This window comes from Schistocerca gregaria, chromosome 9 (genome assembly GCF_023897955.1).
Source record: "Schistocerca gregaria isolate iqSchGreg1 chromosome 9, iqSchGreg1.2, whole genome shotgun sequence".
Taxonomy (NCBI): Eukaryota; Metazoa; Arthropoda; class Insecta; order Orthoptera; family Acrididae; genus Schistocerca; species Schistocerca gregaria.
In genome coordinates, this window is record NC_064928.1 from 71,027,166 (window position 1) to 71,053,152 (window position 25,987).

The 25,987-nt window shown below is 44.8% G+C and overlaps 1 protein-coding gene across 2 annotated transcripts in view; it reads left to right on the forward strand.

Annotated features, from left to right (window-relative positions):
• The window catches only part of LOC126291422 (uncharacterized), a 146,501-nt gene that overhangs the window by 95,640 nt on the left and 24,874 nt on the right, over nucleotides 1–25,987 (forward strand). Inside the window, exons 3-4 of one of the 2 annotated variants that reach the window (XM_049984936.1) lie at nucleotides 895–994; nucleotides 19,221–19,306. In XM_049984936.1, coding sequence (XP_049840893.1) covers nucleotides 895–994; nucleotides 19,221–19,306 — 186 coding nt within the window. The remainder of the gene's footprint in view (nucleotides 1–894; nucleotides 995–19,220; nucleotides 19,307–25,987) is intronic. The other variant, XM_049984937.1, reaches the window with a different exon arrangement.

Genomic DNA, 25,987 nt, shown 5'->3' on the forward strand with positions numbered 1-25,987 from the left:
AGTCAACAGATGGGGACGTTTGCAAGACAACAACCATCTGCACGAACAGTTCGACGACGTTTGCAGCAGCATGGACTATCAGCCCGGAGACCATAGCTGCGGCTACAAATGATGCTGCATCACAGACAGGAGCGCCTGCGATGGTGTACTCAGTGACGAACCTGGGTGCACAAATGATGGTCGCATCCGTGTGTGGCGACATCGCGGTGAACGCACGTTGGAAGCGTGTATCCGTCATCGCCATACCAGTGTATCGTCTGGCGTGATGGTATTGGGTGCCATTGGTTACACGTCTCGGTCACCTCTTGTTCGCATTGACGGCACTTTGAACAGTGGACGTTACATTTGAGATTTGTTACGACCCGTGGCTCTGTCCTTCATTCGATCCCTGCGAAACCCTACATTTCAGCAGGATAATGCACTACCGCATGTTGCAGGTCCCGTGCGGGCCTTTCTGGATACAGAAAATGTTCGACTGCTGCCCTGGCCAGCACATACTCCAGATCTGTCACCAATTTAAAACGTCCGGTCAATGCTGGCCGAGTAACTGGCTCGTCACAATACGCCAGTTACTATTCTCGATGAACTGTGGTATCGTGTTGAAGCTGTACCTGTACACGCCATCCAAGCTCTGTTTGACTCAATTCCCAGGCATACCAAGGCCGTTACTACGGCCAGAGATGGGTGTTCTGGGTACTGATTTGTCAGGATCTATGCACCCAAATTGCGTGAAAATGTAATCACCTGTCAGTTCTGGTATAATATATTTGTCCAATGAATACCCGTTTATCATCTGCGTTCCTCCTTGGTGTAGCAATTTTAATGGCCAATAGTGTAAAATGATAATTCAGCGCACGGACGTGGCGATAACGCAAACTTGCCTTGATGTCGCAGGTGTTCTTCGGCCCCGTACTGTTCGGCATGCTGTACATCCTCAACAACCAGCAGAGCACTCTCTTCTTCGATGATCACATCACTGGTCCTCTCCCGTCCGGTAAGTTTCAACCGCACATGTAGACTGCCTAATGTGTCTGCGGTATGTCTATCGTTTATTTCAGATCCTTCTCTCACTCTCTGTTAATAAATTTACGTTTACCGAAGAGTAACTCTCCTCTCCCGTCACTGTACTACACAAAGAAAGCACAAACACAAACATATTCTATTCGCAAATGCGCAGAAGACACGAATACAGTGAACAGGTGTAGACGGTGTTGTTGTGCCCGGCGATTATACGAGTACACTCGTGGGTGGAACGACAGGTGCTTTGGTTTGCTCTGCGAGGAGACTGAATGGAAGTATAACACACAAAATATTAGTTTATTTTATTTAATTTTTTTCCTTCTGTGGACAAACTCTACGGATTGATCGATGAGAGAATAAGAAACAAAGAAAAGGTCCAATGAACTTATGTCTGGAAATGCTAAAGACCATTTATTCAAGCGTGCGGTTCTAGTATGGAACCGCACTGCTGCTACGGCCGCAGGTTCGAATCCTGCCTCGAGCATGGATGTGTGTGATGTCCTTAGGTTAGTTAGGTTTAAGTAGTTCTAAGTTCTAGGGTATTGATGACCTCAGAAGTTAGATCCCATAGTGCTCAGAGCCATTTTGAACCATTTATTCAATCACACATTGTTGCAGAGACTGCAGTCTAATATGCGCTGTACCACGCAGCCACAGTATGTGTTGAAAATGGCTTCCATGTGCCTCAACACATGCATGTACACGCCGTAGCATGTTCTATATACTTATATGATATGGTGTCTGTTTTTTCGGACATGTCGGAAAGAACAGACACCATATCGATACAAGTATATAGTTCTGGAAATACCGGCCATGACCCCCTTCTTCTGTGCGGATGCACACATATTCCCGCACTCTTACGTGACTTGGCAAGAACGTCTTCCACGAGTAACGAGTGTGTTGGGTTGGGACACTTCGAATGTGGTGTGTGGACACACAAGGTGAGAATGTGCGTTTCGCGGGAGGCGTGCCAGAGATAAATCCCTGCACTCGCGCTATCGTCTGTGTCCTCGGTGGCTCAGATGGACAGAGCGTCTGCCATGTAAGCAGGAGGTCCCGGGTTCCAGTACCAATCGGGGCACACATTCTCATCTGTCCCCGTTGATATAAATCGACGCCCGTCAGCAGCTGAAGGTATTAATATAATTCTAATTTCGTAGCATGTTCTGTCTGACACGTTCACATCGGCCAGGCTGAACAGTGTGAAAGGAAGCAGGAATACGTTGGTCCAGTGTCTCCAGATCTGGCATGGACTCTGCATACACGATACTTTTTGAGATGGCCCCATAACCAGAAATCGCACGGGTTGAGACCCGGTGTACGAGCAGGCCACGCAAGTGGATGCCCTCGTCCAATCCGTCGACAAGGAAAGCACATTGAAATGCATCCGGACCGGGCGTTAACGGCGAAGTGGGCTGGAGCACCATAATGTTCCAGCCGCATAACCCTTCGAATCATCAATGGCACTTCTTCCAGCAGGGGCGTCAAAGTCACCAGCAAGAAACGACGATAGTTCCGGCCTGTTAGGCGACGTGAAAGGGAGACTAGTGGCAAAATACAATCGCCAGTCATTCCAGCTGCACCGATGCTGATGACTCGCTGTGACCAGGCCACGGGGATTTTGCCCACTAGCCCACAGATGACTGTCATGAAAGTTCAAGTCCGCATAAATATGGCCTCATATGGATGGACGACACAAATCCCGGAATCGTGGTTGCCTGGATAAGAAACAAATGGCAAATCTGCTCCTGATGTGGAAAGTGTCGCTAGTAAGCGCTGCGCGCGGTGTAAGTCATAAGGGTAGGTTCAATTATATACTAAGATGGTACCTGTTCTTTCGGACACATGAAATGTGTGAAATGTCCGAAAGAACAGATACCATCGGTGACCATGCAGCTCGTTAGAATGAAATCACAATGAAATGAACACCTTTAGCTGCTTGCAGGCGTTGACATACGTCAACGGGGACAGATGAAAATGTGTGCCCCGACCGGGACTCGAACCCGGGATCTCCTGCTTACATGGCAGACGCTCTGTCCATCAGAGCCACCGAGGACACAGACGATAGCGCGAGTGCAGGGACTTATCTCTGGCACGCCTCCCGCGAAACGCACATTCTCAACGTGTTGTCCCGCGCTATATTCACTGTAGTAACAATCGTCGTGAAGAATACTGCACACGGTCGTCCGGCTTACCCTGCACTGGCGGCCCAGCTGCCTGGTACTGTCACGGCAGTCGCCTTACACAGTGATAATCACATTTTCCTCCTAGTATAGTGTCCAAACATTTCGGGTGCGTCCTTCATGATCTCCTGCTTGCTGAAATGACCCTGTCTCAGACAAATGGCGAAACAGTGTTGCGAACATTGAATGGTGTGCTTGTTGTCAGCGGTGTAGTGGGTCGCGGTTTAGTGACACTAGATAATGAGCGTCAGTGACAGAAGGGAGCAAAAGCCACTGTTTCGTCAAGGGTGGCGGGAGGGGGGAATGACTCTTTGTGGGTGGTAGAATGGGTTCCCTTGGGGGGAGGTGTGATTTTCAACACATACTGTGACTGCGTGGTACAGCGCTATTAGACTGCAGTCTCTGTACCAATGTGTGATTGAATAAATGGTCTCTAGCATTTCCAGACGTAAGTTCATTGGACCTTTTCTTTGTTTCTTATTCTCTCATCGATCAATCCCTAGAGTTTGTACAGAGTGGGAAAAAACCACCCTGTATTCTAATAAAATAAACTAATATTTTATTAAATGAAACAACAAGTTTACTGTTACCAGTCACCGTTTTATTTATTTCCACGACGCTTTTCGAAGGTTTAAACCTCCATCATCGGGTGGATTTACATTAGTTGGTATTACATTTGTGTGTGTGTTGTGTTACGATTCTTGGAGGAACTTGTGGCACTGCCTATTGGAGAAACAAGACACTGTTTCAGAATATGGCTTAGGATTACTTTTGACAAAAAATTAAACAGATATCTAATGGCAAACTTTAATAAGTAAACTAGAGTACCTCCAGTGGTCACAGGTACCTTTTGCTGCCGTAAAACATTGGTGGCGCCATTGACAGTCATTTATTGAGACACAAGACCGTCCAAACAAACTGAGTGATGCGATGCAGCTGAACCCGCTCAGTTCCTCGAGGCTGCGGCGCGCAGACTCGTGTCGCTGCGGCGCGACAGCCGTCCCATTCTTCCCTCAGAACCTTGACGGTGACCCACCGCAGCGGCGGCGGCGAGGTCTCCCCTTTGTGAATTCGTTCGTTGCGTTATTAACAAGCGGCTACGACATTGCGTGGAGTGCCCCGTCCCAGAACGAACCAGCGATCCTCAGGTTCGGAGTCTTATGGCAGAGTTCATCATCCTCTAGCATCACAGGTGACCCATTTGGTGAGGCCGCACTCCCTTTGTCTCCCCCAACCACCTGGGTAAGTATCACAAGTTCTTTTGGGTATCATCTGGTATGGCAAACTCTGCGTTGCCCTTGCTGCCATCTTTTGTCGAGCAGTGTAGCGGTTAAGTCGCTGTACCGAAGTATCGGTCCATCTGTCCAGGCGACGTTTCTTCGTGTCTCCTTTCACCCCTCGAACGACCTCCTCAAAGCACCGCCTCATGCCCGTTTGTCGGAGGTTTTTATTCGATGTTTTCGCCAATGTCGCGGAATCTCTACCGCGGCGACTGACTACGCGGTCATTGATCTATGCCTCTCACGTCGGACTAAAATGTGACCAATGTCGACACACGTGCTGACTTACTTTGTTCACTGCTATCGCTACCGAATATTGCGGATTAACGTGTAAAAGTGTCTAAAATATTCATTTAGCCTACAATAAGTCTTTACGTATTTCTCTGCGTTCAATACCCATAAATAACACATAATTATTATATAGCCTACAGCGGGGATAGGTCTCCTGATACAGCCTCGCTGCCCACCGCCCGATGCCATTGGCCTTTCTGTTGAGAGGCCAGACAAACGTGGGGAAGCAGCCTTTTCACTAGTTGCAGGGGCAACAGCCTGGATGATTGATCTGACCGTTTAACACTAACCAAAATGGACTTGCTGTTCTGGGACTGCGAACGGCTGAAAAAAGGTTAAAATGGCTCTGAGCACTACGGGACTCAACTGCTGTGGTCATCAGTCCCCTAGAACTTAGAACTACTTAAACCTAATTAACCTAAGAACATCACACACATCCATGTCCGAGGCAGGTTTCGAACCTGCGGCCGTAGCAGTCGCACGGTTCCGGACTGCGCGCCTAGAACCGCGAGACCACCGCGGCCGGCTAACGGCTGAAAGCAAGAGGAAACTACAGCCGTAATTTTTCTCTAGGGCATGCAGCTTTACTGTATGATTAAATGATGATGGCGTCATCTTGGGTAAAATATTCCGGAGGTAAAATAGTCCCCCATTCGGATTTCCGGGCGAGGAATACTCAAGAGGACGTCGTTATCAGGAGAAAGAAAACTGGCGTTCTACGGATCGGAGCGTGGAATGTCAGATCCCTTAATCGGGCAGGTAACTTAGAAAATTTAATAAGGGAAATGGATAGTTTAAAGTTAGATATAATGGGAATTAGTGAAGTTCGGTGGCAGGAGAAACAAGATTATTGGTCAGGTGAATACAGGGTCACAAATACAAAATCAAATAGGGGTAATGCAGGAGTAGGTTTAATAGTGAATAAAAAAAAACAGGACTGCAGGTAAGCATAGACAGCGCCTTATTGTGGCCAAGATAGACACGAAGCCCACGCCTGCTACAGTAGTACAAGTTTATATGACAACTAGCTCTGCAGATGACGCAGAAATTGATGAAATGTATGATCAAATAAAAGAAATTATTCAGATAGTGAAGGGAGACGAAAATTTAATAGTAGTAGGAAAAGGGAGAGAACGAAACATAGTAGGTGAATATGGATTGGGGCTAAGAAATGAAAGAGGAAGCCGTCTTGTAGAATTTTGCACAGAGCTTAACTTAATCATAGCTAACACTTGGTTTAAGAATCATTAAAGAAGGTTGTATACATGGAAGGACCCTGGAGACACTACAAGATATCAGACAGATTATATATTGGTAAGACAGAGATTTAGGAACCAGGTGTTAAATTTTAAGACACTTCCAGGGGCAGATGTGGACTCTGACCATTATCTATTGGTTATGAACTGTAGATTAAAATTGAAGAAACTGCAAAAAGGTGGGAATTTAAGGAGATGGGACCTGGTTAAACTGAAAGAACCAGAGGTTGTACAGAGTTTCAGGGAGAGCATAAGGGAACAATTGACAGGAATGGGGGAAAGAAATACAGTAGAAGAAGAATGGGTAGCTTTGAGGGATGAAATAGTGAAGGCAGCAGAGGATCAAATAGATAAAAAGACGAGGGCTAGTAGAAACCCTTGGGTAACAGAAGAAATATTGAATGGATGAAAGGAGAAAATATAAAAATGCAGTAAATGAAGCAGGAAAAAAGGAATACAGACGTAACAATAATGAGGTCAACAGGAAGTTCTAAATGGCTAAGCAGGCATGGCTAGAGGATAAATGTAAGGATGTAGAGGCTTATCTCACTAGGGGTAAGATAGATATAGCCTACAGGAAAATTAAAGACACCTTTGGAGAAAAGAGAACCACTTGCATGAATATCAAGAACTTCGACGGAAACCCAATTCTAAGCAAAGAAGGGAAATCAGAAAAGTGGAAGGAGTATATCGCAGGTCTATACAACGGCGATGTTCATGAGGACAATATTATGGAAATGGAAGAGGATGTAGATGGAGATGAAATGGGAGAAATGATACTGCGTGAAGAGTTTGGCAGAGCACTGAAAGACCTGGGTCGAAGCAAGGCTCCCAGAGTAGAAAAGATTCCATTAGAGATACTGACGGCCTTGGGAGAGCCAGTCCTGACAAAACTCTGCCATTTGGTGAGCAAGATGTATGAGACAGGTGAAATACAGTCAGACTTCAAGAAGAATATAATAATTCCAATCCCAAGGAGGCAGGTATTGACAGATGTGGAAATTACCGAACTATCAGTTTAATAATTCAAAGCTGCAAAAATACTAACGCGAATTGTTTACAGACGAATAGAAAAACTGATAGAAGCCGACCTCAAGGAAGATCAGTTTGGATTCCGTAGAAATGTTGGAACACGTGAGGCAATACTGACCCTACGACTTATCTTAGAAGCTAGGTTAAGGAAAGGCAAACCTTCGAGTACAGCATTTGTAGACTTAGAGAAAGCTTTTGACAATGTTGATTGGAATACTCTCTTCCAAATTCTGAAGATGGCAGGGGTAAAATAGAGGGAGCGAAAGGCTATTTACAATTTGTACAGAAACCAGATATCAGTTATAAGAGTCGAGGGACATGAAAGGGAAGCAGTGGTTGGAAGGGAGTGAGACAGGGTTGTAGCCTCTCCCCTATGTTATTCAATCTGTATATTGAGCAAGCAATAAAGGAAACAAAAGAAAAGTTCAGAGTAGGTATTAAAATACACGGAGAAATAAAAACTTTGAGGTTCGCCGATGACATTGTAATTCCGTCAGAGACAGCAAAGGACCTGGAAGAGCAGTTGAACGGAATGGACAGGGTCTTGAAAGGAGGAGATAAGATGATAAATAGTTTAGACAAGAAGAGAATAGAAGCTTTCGAAATGCGGTGCTACAGAAGAATGCTGAAGATTAGATGAGTAGATCACATAACTAATGAGAAGGTATTGAACAGAATTATGGAAAAGAGGAGCTTGTGGCACAACTTGACAAGAAGAAGGGATCGGTTGGTAGGACATGTTCTGAGGCATCAAGGGATCGCCAATTTAGTATTGGAGGGCAGCGGGGAGAGTAAAAATCTTAGAGGGAGACCAAGAGGTAAAAACACTAAGCAGATTCAGAGGGATGTAGGTTGCAGTAGGTACTGGGAGATGGAGAAGCTTGCACAGGATAGAGTAGCATGTAGTGCTACATCAAACCAGTCTCAGGACTGAAGACCACAACAACAACAAGTAAACACCCAGTCGGTGTATAGGCGCCACCCCGGCAGTCTGGTACATGGCGTAATTCGCGTGTGGGTACTGCGGTCCAGCTCCGTGTGTTGAGATACATACTGTTGCTGTTGTTTGCAGTGTTCCTGCGTTTTTGCTGTCTCGCTGTGTTTACCACCTCAGCTCTTGCTTCCTTGCCTCGTGTCCGGGTCGGTCGTATTGTCTCTCAGCCCCTACTCGTTCGTCTGTTCTGTCCATTCGTTGTTAGCGATACCTGGAGCGCCTCCCCGGCCCGACGGTTTCGTGACCCCCGTCTCTGCCGGGCACCGCTTGCGGTCGCTCGCGTAAAATATGATTAAACTCTTCTCCACAGTCAACCTCTAATTTCAATTGGAACAGTCCGTATGCTCGCTTCTTATTTGGAAACTGGCGAGAATATGTGTAAATGATTCGTTGCAAATTACTCTGAGAGCACAGTGTGTTCTGAAAGTTGCTGTACAGTTACAGCCTATGTTGGAAATGAGGTCCAAATGCTCCTATTCAAGGCTTGACCCGCTTTATTTTACTGGAAAATACTTTCTGCATATCAGATTGTGATATGCTTCTCACGTAGGCAGTTTACAACAACCATTTACAGTTCCGGTTAATTAGTATTTAATTTCACCGTGCAGAACAAATGAAACTCGCGAAATGTAGCTACAGTAGTTCCACGAGAAAGGGGATGCCGATGTCTGTATGAAGTAAGAGACACTATTATAATTTATATTTAATCATTACCGTCATTTAATTTGGAAAATATCGTAATAATTAGGTCCATGTTCAATAATCACTTGCTTGTAATTCATAGTTACGTAATCTGCAAAGCTAATTTCCAATTGCAAAAGTTTGTCAAAACTCGTAAAATGATTTTACTGACTTCTTGGTCTCAAATAACATTAGATTTCATTATTATTCATTAAGGTTACGAAAAATAACTTCGTACACTTCTTACTATTATCCGCTGACGACTTTAACACTTTTGACTACAGTTGCATAAAATGAAAATTTATCATTAAAAAATACACAAAAAAGACTTTTCCCGAATTTTGCGAGGTTAAACACTGCTTTTGAAATTAGAGTTCAAATTACTAGATGTAAGCACTTTGGTTGATTGTTGTCTTGTAAACAATTGAAACTTTACTTACTGTTATTCTTTCATCATACAAGTTTAATCAGATAATTGGTTAGATCTTACTTCGTGTCGAGTCGTTATCGGTGTGTGTAAGGCAATGTTTGTTGACAATGTGTGGCACAAGCTTTTCTTCATGCAGCTTCACCATTAAAACTGGATCTACGGTACTCTTCATGTTAACTAGTGCCCTCTTGCAGTGACTATACTATCCCCGCTTAATACCTTATGCTGTGGCCGGCCACATCAAACTTCCGCCGAGCCATTCGGCAAATATTTTATATATATTTTTGCACCTCTGCCTTACGGCAAAGTCTCAACACCCACGCCGCGTCGCTATTTTCTCCATCGTTCTCCGCTCCGACTGTTAACGCCTCAACACCGTTCTGCACTGAACTACTGGCGCGCTAGCATGCCCAGCGATAATGCGATTGGAACTGCGTTTTACTCTTTGACAACGACGTATAATACTAACTAAGCCAGTGTGTCTACATACAACTACCTTACACTTAATATTCATTCAATTTTAAAATAGAAAAACCGTTTCACATTTCATTAGGAAAATTTTAGCAGAATTATTGGGGTCAAATCTAGTGTCCGATTCCACTCGTCGGCTTTGAGCAACGACGTCACACTAATGACATAGAGTCAATCTTTGAAAGTAGCTGATCATATTCGTAAACAAATGAATTTAGCATACGATAAAATTACACCCACAGCTCACGCGACACTTTCTTTTTTTTGTGGTTAGGTGTTACGGGATCAAACTGCTGAGGTTATCGGTCCCTAAGCCTACACATTACTTAATCTAACTTAAACTAACTTATCCTATGGACAACACACTCACCCATGTCAGAGGGAGGACTCGAACCTCCGACATGTAGAGCCGCACGGACCGTACAAGACGCGTTACATCGCGCGACTAACCCCGCGCATCGATCAATTAACTAGTCACAACTTATGTCGAAAAGAACTGAAGGTATCGAAAATAAATAACAGAAAAAGAGAAGTATACATGTCTGAAATAAATTATTATCGTGATTTACGCGATTAGGAAAAGGACAGAGAACCTTTAAATCTACACTCCTGGAAATTGAAATAAGAACACCGTGAATTCATTGTCCCAGGAAGGGTAAACTTTATTGACACACTCCTGGGGTCAGATACATCACATGATCACACTGACAGAACCACAGGCACATAGACACAGGCAACAGAGCATGCACAATGTCGGCACTAGTACAGTGTATATCCACCTTTCGCAGCAATGCAGGCTCCTATTCTCACATGGAGACGATCGTAGAGATGCTGGATGTAGTCCTGTGGAACGGCTTGCCATGCCATTTCCACCTGGCGCCTCAGTTGGACCAGCGTTCGTGCTGGACGTGCAGACCGCGTGAGACGACGCTTCATCCAGTCTCAAACATGCTTAATGGGGGACACATCCGGAGATCTTGCTGGCCAGGGTAGTTGACTTACACCTTCTAGAGCACGTTGGGTGGCTCGGGGTACATGCGGACGTGCATTGTCCTGTTGGAACAGCAAGTTCCCTTGCCGCTCTAGGAATGGTAGAACGATGGGTTGGATGACGGTTTGGATGTACTGTGCACTATTCAGTGTCCCCTCGACGATCACCAGAGGTGTACGGCCAGTGTAGGAGATCGCTCCCCACACCATGATGCCAGGTGTTGGCCCTGTGTGCCTCGGTCGTATGCAGTCCTGATTGTGGCGCTCACCTGCACGGCGCCAAACACGTCTCCATTCGTCCCTCCATTCACGCCTGTCGCGACACCACTGGAGGCGGGCTGCACGATGTTGGGGCGTGAGCGGAAGACGGCCTAACGGTGTGCGAGACCGTAGCCCAGCTTCATGGAGACGGTTGCGAATGGTCCTCGCCGATACCCCAGGAGCAACAGTGTCCCTAATTTGCTGGGAAGTGGCGGTGCGGTCCCCTACGGCACTGCGTAGGATCCTACGGTCTTGGCGTGCATCCGTGCGTCGCTGCGGTCCGGTCCCAGGTCGACGGGCACGTGCACCTTCCGCCGACCACTGGCGACAACATCGATGTACTGTGGAGACCTCACGCCACGCCCCACGTGTTGAGCAATTCGGCGGTACGTCCACCCGGCCTCCCGCATGCCCACTATACGCCCTCGCTCAAAGTCCGTCAACTGCACATACGGTTCACGTCCACGCTGTCGCGGCATGCTACCAGTTATAAAGACTGCGATGGAGCTCCGTATGCCACGGCAAACTGGCTGACACTGACGGCGGCGGTGCACAAATGCTGCGCAGCTAGCGCCATTCGACGGCCAACACCGCGGTTCCTGGTGTGTCCGCTGTGCCGTGCGTGTGATCATTGCTTGTACAGCCCTCTCGCAGTGTCCGGAGCAAGTATGGTGGGTCTGACACACCGGTGTCAATGTGTTCTTTTTTACATTTCCAGGAGTGTATTACAGTATAGCGAATGATGAAGTCATAATATTGTGAAATAAAATTAATTTTTAATAATGATTATTAAATCTAACGGGACTAGTGCACAAGTAACGAAAATTCACAAAAGGTAGGATCTATCAAATACTGGCATCGGTAGCTATAATCCGTTCATCATAAGAATAAAGCTGATGTAAACATTGCACTATGTATTATTCTGCGTTTGCTGAAAACTCATTGGATTTCCGTTTCACGCAGGACTGCAGCCAAGGTGCCCCGAGTACTGTCATTCTCTGCGTCGTGATGACTGGGTGTTGTGTGATGTCCTTAGGTTAGTTAGGTTTAAGTAGTTCTACGTTCTAGGGGACTGATGACCTCAGAAGTTAGGTCCCGTAGTGCTCAGACACATTTTAAACCGAGTACTGTCACGTACGATAATAAGGGTACGTTCTATGCTCTGCGTTACGCACACATCTACTTAGCGATAATACAGGACAACAGCTTTACTGGCGCATTTAACTTGGACAGCACTGGCCGGTCAGCTGGTACAGCTAGCCCTAGTGACGTGGCCAGCTGCAGTTCACACGTAAAAAGAGACGAGCAGATGAGAAATATATCTTCGAAAATCATTTATTTTTTAAGCAAATCTCCCACAATACGCTCCTTATACGACCATACGGAAACCACAACACGTTGCCGTTTTTAGCTAACGTAATATTGTAATTAAAAACAACAATGATGAAAGTTTCTTATTTAACCAGAGCGTAATTTTTCTACATAAGGTGTGTAACGTAAGAAAGTATTGCAGGATTTCACATCGTAGTTAAATATTGAAGCCACTGAAAGTATTAATTACAGTCAGTTTTCTGGTAATCTCTTAGCCCGTTCCTTATCCCAATCGGAGAAATACATTTCAGTGCTAGAAGTGTCACATGCTGTGTTGATAGTGAGCCTGTCAACAACAAAATCCACGGAGCCAAACAGGCGTAGCATTTTCTCCTTTTATGACGAGCCGTTCTGTACCCCGCCAGAGTTCGGCAGTGACGTTTGAAAAAGCCGCATGCGTTAGTTCCAGTACAACTTAACAGTCTTGTTACTTCTCTGGACAAATCCCGCAACTCGGATCCAAATCAGTTCTGTTGGGCTCATATTGTAATTGTACAGTGGCAAACGTAAAAATGCAGCATTTGTAGGATGTGCTCCACGTTGTGAAAATGATTGCTCTTCATGTTTCTACAACACTTATCTACCTCTGTGGTATAAAACGATGGACATAGTCCAAATAAAGAGGATTTGGTTTTTCATTTTTGCCTTAAAAAATTAAGTTATTATGTTTTCTTAATTTAAATACCTCTTATGAACAGTCTTTCATAAAACATCGATAGTTAAGAATTTGTATTTGAAATGGAAACAGGAATTTCGTGTCCAATATGTAATTAGAAACAAGAAGACGTGAATTATTCATAAAAAATGATGATAAGTTTTATAATAACGAAATGTGGGTATTTCAAATTGAACGAGGAAAAAAAGTGATACTGGTGTGGTTTGAACCAACGCACGAATAACCGCATTTGGTTCTCATTCCATTACGCTACTGGCTGCCCCACACGTTGTTTTTTTTCTGTATTGTTCGTTTCGTTTGATCTGGGCGGACGTTACATGACATCCTTTGAAGTTGATCGTTGATTCCTTTACCCACATTACTTTTTATTTTACGTACAGAGGGTAGCTAGCCCTCTCACCGAATACGCTGAGCTACCGTGCCCTCAACCTCTAGACCAGGGGAGGGCAAACGCTGCACGCGGCTCATGAGCACACAGCGCTGCACGTGTGCTGCTCGCGTGCAGTCGTCGAATGGGGCAGTGGCGACAGGCGGCAGGTTGCGGCAGTGTAGTGCCAGGCTAAGCTGCCGACGTTGAAGCGAAGCGACCACTGCGTAGTGAACGTCGTATTTCAAGAACCGGAAAATGCAAAGTGAATCAAGGAAACGGAGAAGTGGAGATTTGCTATCTTTTAAAAAGTAATGGGAGAATCATTTTTTCTTTGTGCAAAAACGTGAAAAATCGAAATGTATAATATGTGACAGTATTCTCGCTGGTCAGCGGAAGTTTAATAGTGAACGCCATTATAATAAATTTCAATATCTTCCCGTACTTAGTGCAATAAAACAGGAATTTCTCAAGCGATTTGGGAATATATCACACTTGTCCCAAGGTTTTGAATATTTCTCGAGACAATTTGCTGTTTCTGTAGATGATATTCATCCCAGTTTGCAAATGGAATTAATAGATCTGCACTGTAGATTCTACAGCGTAATTCTCGTATGAGAGGCAAGTTCTTTTTGGCAAGGCGTGTAATAGATTTTTATCACGACTTTCCACAGCAAGAGTTTCCTCGTCTCCATCGTGAAGCCGCAAAGATAACATGTTAGGCTCGACATACGTTTGCGAGAGATTTTTTTCTGTTATGAAAATTAATAAGGCTCGGTTAACAGAAAACATCAGTAATGAAAATTTACGTAACTGTTTGCGTTTGTCTGTATGTAGAAATTTTGTTCCAGACATTAAACGAATTATAAACACCACCTGTGATAATTAAATACAACGTATCGTAGGTAATAGGTACTCTTTCAAACCATGATTTCTTTCAAGAACTCGTACTAACCTCATTCCTTCATTCAGTAAAACAGAGGAAGGAGTGCACAGAAGGTATGGTGTGGAGGGGAGAGAAGTGGGTGGCCATCTTGCCCCTGGAACTCTTTAAGCTGGTGGAGGCTATGTAATGGTGTGGGGCGTGTGCAGTTGGAATGATATGGGATCACTGACACGTTTAGATAAGACTCTGACAGGTGACACGTACGTAAATACCCTGTCTGATCACGGGCATCCATTAGTCTCCAGTGCGGATTCCGGCGGACTTGGACAATTCCAGCAGGACAATGCGACACCCCATACGTGCAGAACTGCTACAGAGTGGCTTCAAGAACAAAATCAAATAGCTCCAAGCACTGTGGGACTTAACATCTGAAGTCATCTGTCCTCTAGACTTAGAACTACTTAAACCTAACTAACCTATAGACATCACAATCATCCATGACCGAGGCAGGTTTCGAACCTGCGACCGTAGCAGCAGTGCGGTTCCGGACTGAAGCGCCTAGAACTGCTCGGCTATAGCGGCCAGTGCTACAAGAGCACTGTTCTGAGATTAAACATTCCCGCTTACTGAGCATCTCTGGGATGACTTGCAACGTGTTGTTCAGAAGATTCACCACCCCATCGTACTCTCACGGGTTTATTGACAGCCCTGCGGGATACATGGTGTCAATTCCCTCCAGCACTACTTCAGATATTAATCGAATCCATGCACGTCCTGTTGCGGCACTTTCGCTCGTGGGGGGGGGGGGGGGGGGGGGGGCGGGCGGTCTTACACGATATTAAGGAGGTGTACCAGTTTCTTCGGCTCATCAGTGTCGTACTACATTAGATGGACCGATCCGTGTAGCCGCGCACCTAAGGACATCGCTTCCACGTTTCAGGGAGCGTACCGGTAACCATATCGAAACCGCCTGGCTGAGTAATGGAAGAGAGGGCAGGTTTGCCGGCCGGCTTGTGTGCGGGTTTTAGGCTGCCGAGTAACGGAGTACCAGACTGTGGTTTAAAGTACACTTACAGTGTCAGCCTTTACGTGGCCTGCAGATGTTGGCAAGACGCGATGAATCACGGGAAATGAAGACGGCCAATCATGAGATAGATGTCGATAGCCAATGAAACTGGGGGTCGCCGATGGAAGCGCCGCCGTAAGTCACATCTGCGTCGCTGTCCTATCACGGCTCATGGCTATTCGTTTAGCTTGGACGTCCACTGGGGCTGTAATCGACCGATTATGTGCGCCGTCACAGTGGCTCAATATTTGCAGATTCCGCTGACGACCTACATCGGCCGAGTTCTTCGAGCCAGCACGCCACCATGAGCGTGATCACATTGTAGACGATCTCATCGCTCGAACGTACAGACTTCGGGCGACCATCAGTGAAGTTCACATCAGTTTGTTTTCTTCTATCAAATCGACCGACGTTCTCATTTATGAGTTCTAAGAAACAGATAAGTTTTATTTAAGAAAGAGTAGGTTTGTGACATCCTGAGAATAAAAATATTTTATTACAGAGTGTAGCTAACTCTCTGACCAAAGACGCTCAGCTACCGTGCCGGCGAGACCTAACTATATACTGGGTGTTACAAAATGGTACAAAATGGTACGGCCAAACATTCAGGAAACATTCCTCACACACAAACTAAGAAAAGATGTTATGTGGACATGTGTCTGGAAACGCTTAATTTCCATGTTAGAGCTCATTTTAGTTTCTTCCACCTACGCTCAATGGAGCATGTTATCATGATTTTACACGGGATACTCTACCTGTGCTGCTAGAACATGTGCCTTTAAAAGTACGACACAACAGGTGGTTCATGCACGATGGAGCTGCTGCACATTTCAGTCGAAGTGTTTGTACGCTTCTGAATAACAGATTCGGTGACCGATGGATTGGTGGAGGCGAACCAGTTCCATGGAGTCCAAGTTCTCCTGACCTCAACCCTCTTGACTTTAATTTACGGGGGTATTCGAAAGCTCTTGTCTACGCAACCCCGGCACCAAATGTAGAGACTCTTCGTGCTCGTATTGTGGACGGCTGTGATACAATACGCCATTCTCCAGGGCTGCATCAGCGCATCAGGGATTACATGCAACGGAGGGTGGATGCATGCATCCTCGCTAACGGAGGACATTTTGAACATTTCCTGTAACAAAGTGTTTGATGTCACGCTGGTACGTTTTGTTTCTGTGTGTTTCCATTCCATGATTAATGCGATTTGAAGAGAAGTAATAAAATGGGCTCCAACATGGAAAGTAAACGTTTCCTGACACATGTCCACATAACATATTTTTTTCTTTGTGTGTGAGGAATGCTTCCTGAAAGTTTGGCCGTACCTTTTTGTAACATTGATAGTGACTGGGCCAAATATCTCGCGAAATAAGCTTGAAGCGGGAAACCAGATGGCGCTATGGTTGGCCCGATAGATGGCGCTGCAGTGGGTAAAATGGATATCAACTGCATTTTTTAAATGGAAACCCACATTTTTTTATTACATATTCGTGTAGTACGTAAAGAAATATGAATGTTTTATTTGGACAACTTTTTTCGCTTTGTGATAGATGACGCTTTAACAGTCACAAACGTGTAAGTACGTGGCATCAGGCAACATTCCGCCAGTGTATATCACTGGATATACCTGCAGAATTATGCCAACGTGCAGATCACAATTCAGGAGATACGAAGTCTAAACATTGAGCTGCACGAAAATGAAACTGCTGGGCAGAATCCGCTAGATATACAGGTGAAACATGTATGCAAATACACATGAAATTTGTTAAATATTGTAAGTAGGCTGCTTAGGTTTTTATATTGGTAACGCCACGTAGCGCTCGGTATGAAAACCACTGGCTGTGCTGTGTGCAGTCTGTGGCTGGTTTGCATTGTTGTTTGCTATTGTAGTGTTGAGCAGTTGGATGTTAACAGCGCGTAGCATTGCGCAGTTGGAGGTGAGCCGCCAGCAGTGGTGGATGTGGGTAGAGAAATGGCGGAATTTTGAAAGCGGATGATCTGGACGTGTGTCCATCAGACACAGTAAATTTGTAAGACTGGATGTCATTAACTGATATTTATATATTATGACTTTTGAACACTATTAAGGTAAATACATTGTTTGTTCTTTATCAAAATCTTTCATTTGCTAACTATGCCTATCAGTAGTTAGTGCCTTCCGTAGTTTGAATCTTTTATTTAGCTGGCAGTAGTGGCACTCGCTGTATTGCAGTAGTTCGAATAACGAAGATTTTTGAAACGTATAGGTTAATGTTTGTCAGGGCCATTCTTTTGTAGGGATTATTGAAAGTCAGATTGCGTTGCGCTAAAAATATTGTGTGTCAGTTTAGTGAATGTCTGAGTACGTTCAGTTTTGCTCAGCCGTTTGAAAATCAAATAACGTAAGATGTTTATCAGCACAATCATTCGTAAATTTTTCTAAGGGGACGTTACAATATGTTTGGAGTATATTTGCAATATGCATCTGCGGGCAAAGTCACGGATAAAAAGCTCATCTAAACCCCTGGGGGTCAGAACCACAATCCTCTTACTGGAGGGCGTGTGATAACGTGCAGAGAGAAGGGAGCACGAAGAGATTGAGAGACAGTAGAGGTGAAGGAGGAGTCCGACCAAACTGCTGAGGTCATCGGTCCCTAGGCTTGCACACTACTTGATCTAACTTAAACTAAGTTACACTAAGGGCAAAACCCACAGTCATGCCCGAGTGAGGGCCTGAACCTCCGACGGGGGAGCAGTGCGAACTGGTAAGGCGTCTTAGACCGCGCGGCTATCCCGCGCCGCGGGGATGAGGACATTGGCGTAGATAGGAGGAGGAAAATATGGACAGAGATAGGGGAGAGAGAAATGGACAGAGAGAGAGAAGATAAGGAGAGGGACAGAGAAAGGAAAAAAGATAGAGAGAGACACAAGGAGGAAGAGATAGGGAGAGGGGTGGGGGGTTAGGAGGTAATGAACAGTCAGCGCGGTACAAGGAAACGGACAGAGAGGGAGGAGAGAAGGAGATGAGCAGAAAGAAAGGAGGGAGGAGGTGGAGGAGGAGGAGGAGGAGAACGGAAAACAAGAAACCAGAAGAGAAGCCTTGAAGGGAAGGAGGACCTGCACTACAAATCTGGGACTTCCTGAAGAGGTGACTAAGAAATAAACGTTAGTTTGAGGTATGAATTGCATTTATTGAAAATTAGTTTTTTTTTAGTTTTTTTACCTCTTTCTCAGAATCTACAATGGCTAGAATTATGAAATTTGGTATACGTATTTATACAAACAAATAAATATTGTCCCAAGAGTAAATTTCGAAATTCTAAGCTGAGACATGGGGCAAAGTGCTTGGAAATTTGCATGAATTTGGTGTTATACTTGCAGAATTACAATTTAAAATTCTCCTAAGTGACATATTCATCAATCTTTACAAGAGAAGCTTACTATTTGCAAAGATATTATACAGAGAAAATTTTGTAGAAATCTCTTGAATATTTTAACCTGTCTGGGAAAATACCATGAGTTAGTAAGGCATTACAGATGTGACTCAGAACATCAGCTGTAGCTGCTCGACATTGTCTTAATATCTTGTGAAAGATGTCATCTACTCCAACATATATTGTTTTTTGAAGGTAAAATTTTGAAATCCCGTAAAAAATTTAAATTGTATTTAATTCTAGGAACTTAACAGCAAATGCGTTGGTGTAATGTAAAGCATGCTACAAAATGTCATTGCCGTATCTTCAGAATTGTGGATTTGGCACATCTTTGAAATAGTGTATGTTTTTCGTGAATATTCCCCCTTAAGATACTTGAAAAATGAATTATTTAAAAAAAAAATGGTATGTAAAAGAGAGAAAATGTGTTAAGTGTGTTGGACGTGTGTTAATGTCTGGCATTCGCTGCGTCACCACAGTGCGCAGTGGGTGCCGCTCTTGCCCCTGGAGTGTCAGGGGATGGCTGGCAGGTGAGTGTCTGTGTGGTTGCAGAGCTGCAGTTGGTGCTGGTCGCCTGCCTGGCGGTGCTCGGCCTCAGGCTCGTCTTCTCCTTCGTGCTGTTCGTCGCCGAGAAGAGCGTGAGTACTCGCATCAGTATGTTTTCTCACAAATGACAACATTTTGCCTGTGCTGTTATCAAACGTATTTACCCACAATAGAGACATCGGCTGCTGTCTCGTTCTCAAGTGACAACTGCAAGACCAGCTTGAAGATCAGTTCAACTATAAAAATACATTTTTCTAACTACATGAGATGTGAATGTGGACAACCTTCTGCTCTATGAAGAAATAACGACACTGACGCGAGTGGTCGCCTTAACTACTTTAGCTACACGAGCATACTTCACTATCAGACCCAGTCTCGCCGTCCACATGTCTACAACTTGCCCTCGTACGTCCATTATGCACAGGGGATAGGCAAAATAATGTGAACACCTGTACTTACTTGGGAATGGTTTAGTAGTAAGGGGTTGGACGCCCATTTGTCTGTAATATAGCTGTCATTCTTCGTGGTATACTTGCATATAATGATTGTACAGTCTCCAGTGGAATATTATGACACTTTTCGATCAGAACCTCTTGTAACTCTTGTAGTGGCCGGAGAGGCGGAAATATGCTCCGTAATCTGCGCTCCAACACTGCCGACAAGGGCTTTATAATGTTCAAGTCCGGGGACTGTGCTGGCCGAGCAAAACGCTGCAGTTCAGTTCCATGCTCCTCATACCACGACTGTACAGTCCTGGCTGTGTGAACGAGTGCATTATGCTCCTGAAATATGACGTCATTGTTGGGAACAACATTTGAATCGTGGGGTGCACCTGATCACCTAAAATGTTCACACAATCGTTGGCTGTAACACGGCGTTTGAGAGCAATTATGGGACCAGCAGAACACCGTGATATGTCTGTCCTCACCATCGCACTTCCACGTCCATGCTTAACCGTTGCAATCAAGCAATCAGATTGTAAGCTTCTTTTAGCGTTCTCTAGTCCCAAACCCGGCCCGATGTTGGAAATAAAGAAAATTTGTCGAAACATGTGACGTGTTTATTTATGTTCTTGACACCATGTTTTAAGCTTCTTTGAGTTGGCTGTCGTCTCCAGTGGTTTCTGTGTAGCAGCTCGTCCATGAGTACTCGCTCCATGCAGTTCTCGACGGGGGCCTCGAGGATGGCTAATGAGCTCTGGAGTCACTTCAGCCGCCGTAGTTTTGTGTTGTTTTGACGCTATTCGTGTTAGCGTAGGCCTATGTACGTCATTTAGTTTTGATCTTGCCCACTATCACGTGTACACGATGACGTCTTTCTACGTTTTGTGTAGACTGTCATGACTGTTGAAACAGTTGCTCTTGAAACATTCGATAACTTGCCTGTCTTCGTTACTGGTGCTCCAGGTAAACGGGCCCCCACAATCTGCCCTTTTCTAGAACTTATTGCACCTCGGCCTCTGAACGCAAATAGGAAGTGTGCATTCCTCGTAAACAACCTGCTGTGATGCCTAGTCCGTAATGAACACGCACAGCCCAGCGCGACACGTGACTTACCTGCGTTATTGGCCGCAGAATATAACCTTCCCATTACTACCACTTTTCCCATTACCTTGCCTATTCCCTGTACGTTGCTACAGTCTGGAGCCGAGCGACCGCTACGGTCGCAGGTTCGAATCCTGCCTAGGGCATCGATGTGTGTGATGTCCTTAGGTTAGTTAGGTTCAATTAGTTCTAAGTTCTAGGCGACTGATGACCTCAGAAGTTAAGTCGCGTAGTGCTCAGAGTCATTTGAACCATATGAACCCCTGTATTTTGCCGTACAGAGGAGACATTTTAACTAATGTCTCTCGCTCAGTATCACCAGATTTATATGCCGAGCAGGAATGTCTAAAGAAACAGACGCAGCCACGACTATAGCTGTTATGAAATATAAGAACTGTATTCACAATTCTGAATGTGGACAACCTTCATCTGTATAATACAATAACGACAGCTAAAATTTGTACCAGGCCAGGGTTCGAACCCAGACTTCGCGCTAGTCATGCACTGCAATATAATAGTTACATGCCGATACTGGTCAAGTGACGTTCAATTAAACTGTCTCGCCTGTACGGGAATATACGTAATGAATGTACGAGTGGACATTGTAGACACACGGACAATGATATATGCAAGTTTGGGTCTGGCTGTGAAGCACGCTTGGATATCGGAAGTACAGGGTGGCGCACGAAATGTTACCAATTGTTTGTTTCACAATTCACGACGCACATTAGATATCCCGCTGGGATTTCTACAGCAGTACCAGCAGAGCTTGGGAAAAGAAATGAGTTACGAAATGACGTGTAATTCACGATACTGCCGCTAGGAGACTAATAAGCAGCAACGGCTGACAGTGGAAGACTGACGACACAGCAACGATCGGCAATTGTGTTACTTTTACATGAAACGAAAGGCTTGTTGTGACTCAGAGCCGTTTTCGACAACAGTTTTACACACGATGGGTCCCTTGCAAGAAGACCATCCACAGGTTCTACGATAAATTTCTGCAGCAAGGAACAGTATTGGAAGCGAAGCGACCTCGGCTTAAGCCTGTTTGTTGGCCGGAGAATATCGAAGCGGTACAAGTTGCTGTACAGAGAAGTTCCGGGAAATCGTGTAGAAAGGCAGCAGTGCAACTGAGAATATCCGGACACTCCGTTCAACGCATTCTTAAGTGACCTCAATGTGTACCCATACAAGATGATCTGTGCACAGAAGCTCACTGTAGAACACAAGCAGCAGAGACTACTGTTTGCTCAGTGGGCGGAGGATAGGGAAGAAACTCTGAACAACGTTTGGTTTTCAGACGAGGCGCATTTTCATTTAGACGGTGTGGTTAAGAAACAAAATGTACGCTTTTGGGCCACTGAAAACCCACAAGTGCATCATGAACGATTACATCGTGGGCAGTAATTTCCAGTCACGGACTTATTGGACCGTTTTTCTTTGAAGAAACTGTGAACAGCGAGCGTTATTTGAGCATGCTTCGCAATAGCTTCAGTCCACTGCTTCTTGCTACTGCCATGCCCTTCAACACGCAGTGGTTCATGCAAGATGTAGCAAGGCCACATACTGCAAACACTGTGTTGGAGGTTTTACACGTGCATTTCGACATGCGGATCATTTCACTCAGGTTTCCAGGTCGCTTCAATGACGGACAAAATCGGCCCCCCAATAGTTCAGACCTCAATCCATGTGACTTTTTTCTTTGGGGGTACATAAAGAAAAAAAATATCCCGAAACGTCCCCGTGATTTAATGGAGCTCAGAAGACTTATTCTTCAAGCTTGCAGTGAAATTACGGGAGACATGTACCGTAGGGTAATCACTAACTTCAGTGTTCGTTTGAAGGAAGCTAGGAAACGAAATGGTGGACACATTGAGCATGTGCTGAGTTAGAACAAATCTCCGTGGACGGCTCTTCATTGTATTATATGTTCATTTCAGATTGTATTGACCATAAAGATTATTTTCAAAAACAAAATGGTAACACATTTCGTGCATCACCCTGTAGTTAAGGTGAAAGTTCGTGACAATTAGAAAATTCTATACGATTCATGGACCAGCAAAAATTTTCAGTGTCGTGATTCCATTATACAACTGAAGGTTGCTCATATTCGCATCTCAAAATACATTTCATATATTTTATAACAGCTGTAGTCGCCACATTACCTGTTTCTTCGAACATGCAAGCACTGCAATGTCATATTTTTCTAAGATTTGCACTGGCTGAGGCGCAATGAGAATACAGCCTAGATAAACAATGCAAAACAGTTTTATCGAAAAGTACATAAACCAAAATACACTATGTGATCAAAAGTATCCACACACGTGACTGAAAATGACTTACAAGTTCGTGGCGTCCTCCATCGGTAATGCTGGAATTCAATATGGTATTGACCCATCCTTAGCCTTGATAACAGTTTCCACACTCGCAGGCATATGTCAATCAGGTGGTGGAAGGTTTCTTGAGGAATGGCAGCCCAATCTTCACGGTGTGCTGCACTGAGGTGAGGTATCGATGTCGGTCGATGAGGCCTGGCACGAAGTCGGCATTCCAAAACATCCCAAAAGTATTCTGTAGGATTCAGGTCAGGATTCTGTGCAAGCCAATCCATTACAGGGATGTTAATGTCGTGTAACCACTCCGCCACAGGCCGTGCGTTATGAACAGATGCTCGAACATGATGAAAGAGCAAGAGCCATCCCCGAACTGATCTTCAGCAGTGGGAAGCAAGAAGGTGCTTGAAACATCAATGTAGGCCTTTCCTGTGATAGGCCACGCAAAACAACAAGGGGTTCAAGCCCCTCCACGAAAAACACGTCAACGCAATAACACTACCGCCTCGGAGTTTTACTGTTGGCACTGCACACGATGGCAGACGACGTTCAAAGGGCATTTGCCATACCCACACCCTGCCATCGGATCGTCACATTCTGTACCGAGGTTCGTCACTCCACACAATGTTTTTCTACTGTTCAATCGCCCAATTTTTACGCTCCTTACAGTAAGCGAGGCGTCGTCTGGCATTTACCTGCGTGATGTGTGGCTTATGAGCAGGCGGTCGACGATGAAATCCAAGTTTTCTCACCTCCCGCCTAACTGTCATAGTATTTGCAGTGGGCACTGATGGATTTTGGAATTCCTGTGTGATGGTCTGGATAGATGTCACCCCATTACACATAACGACCCTCTTCAATTGTCGGCGGTCTCTAGTCAGTCAACAGACGAGGTCGGCCTGTACACTTTTGTGCTGTACGTGTCACTTCACGTTTCCACTTCACTGTCACATCGGAAACAGTGAACCTACGGATGTTTAGGGGTGTGGAAATCTCATGTACAGACATATGACACAAGTCATATCTAGTCACCTGACCACGTTCGAAATCCGTGAGTTCCGCGGAGCGTCCCATTTTGCTCTTTCTCACGATAACTAATGACTACTGAGGTCGCTGATATGGAGTACCTGACAGAAGGTGGCAGCACAGCCTGCTATAAAAAAACGTATGTTCTATGGGTATGTCCGGACACTTTTGATCACATAGTGTACTTCTCCATTGGAGAAAATTTGATCGCTACAACAGTCTGAAATTTCATAATTAGAACTAAATTTACGTGAGTTTGAATTTAGACTGAAAGCCGTAATGATGAACCTGTCAACATTTCAAATTCACTCAGAAGGTCGTGAAGATTCCGGTTGAGACTCTGAATGAAGAACTGTGGGTGCAGTTACCGCTTGCTTCGTAACTCGACGGAAGATGCCGCAGAGCAGCTTATCGCCGTTCTAAGTACCGCGGCCTCGTAAAGCTACCAGAGGAAATAACTGTGACCACATGGCTCACAAAGGCAAGCAGGTGCGTTGGGCCGGCGGTCTCTTGTGTCTCCTACATTGCCACCTGCCGGCTTAGGCAGCGTGTAAGCGGGAGGCTCTGTCGTCTGCTGATCTAACACCTTTGTGGTACGTGAAGGGTTGCCAGACTTTCAGGCGCAGGGCACCTATGCAGCATATTTTCTTCTCAGGACGTGTTCTCTAAAAGCCAAATTATTTTATCTTTATTTTGAGAGTACTTCCTACCTCACTACAAAGTGTTCATAATCCTTCCTTTTAAAGGGACACTGTCCATGTGTCTACTATGTTTACACATTTCGCATGTTGTTGTTGGGGTCTTCAGTCCCGAGACTGGTTTGATGTAGCTCTCCATGCTACCCTATCCTGTGCAAGCGACTTCATCTCACAGTACTTACTGCAACCTACATCCTTCTTAATCTGCTTAGTGTCTTCATCTCTTGGTCTCCCTCTACGATTTTTACCCTCCACGCTGCCCTCCAATGCTAAATTTGTGATCCCTTGATGCCTCAAAACATGTCTTGCCAATTGGTCTCTTCTTTTTGTCAAGTTGTGCCACAAACTCCTCTTCTCCCCAATTCTATTCAATACCTCCTCATTAGTTATGTGATCTACCCATCTAATCTTCAGCATTCTTCTGTAGCACCACATTTTGAATGCTTCTATTCTCTTCTTGTCCAAATTAGTTATCGTCCATGTTTCACTTCCATACATGGCTACACTCCAAACAAATACTTTCAGAAACGACTTCCTGATACATAAATCTATATTCGATGTTAACAAATTTCTCTTCTTCAGAAACGCTTTCCTTGCCATTGCCAGTCTACATTTTATATCCTCTCTACTTCGACCATCATCAGTTATTTTGCTCCCCAAATAGCAAACTCCTTTACTACTTTAAGCGTCTCATTTCCTAATCTAATTCCCTTAGCATTACCCTACTTAATTCGACTACATTCCATTACCCTAGTTTTGCTTTTGTTGATGTTTATCTCATATCCTCCTTTCAAGACACTGTCCATTCCGTTCAACTGCTCTTCCAAGTCCTTTGCTGTCTCTGACAGAATTACAATGTCATCGGCGAATCTCAAAGTTTTTATTTCTTCTCCATGGATGTTAATACCTACTCTGATTTTTCTTTTGTTTCCTTTATTGCTTGCTCAATATACAGATTGAATAACATCGGGGAGAGTCTACAATCCTGTTTCACTCCCTTCACAACCACTGCTTCCCTTTCATGCCCCTCGACTCTTATAACTGCCATCTGGTTTCTGTACAAATTGTAAATAGCCTTAGCTCCTTGTGTTTACCCCTGCCACCTTCAGAATTTGAAAGAGTATTCCAGTCAACACTGTCAAAAGCTATCTCCTAGTCTACAAATGCTA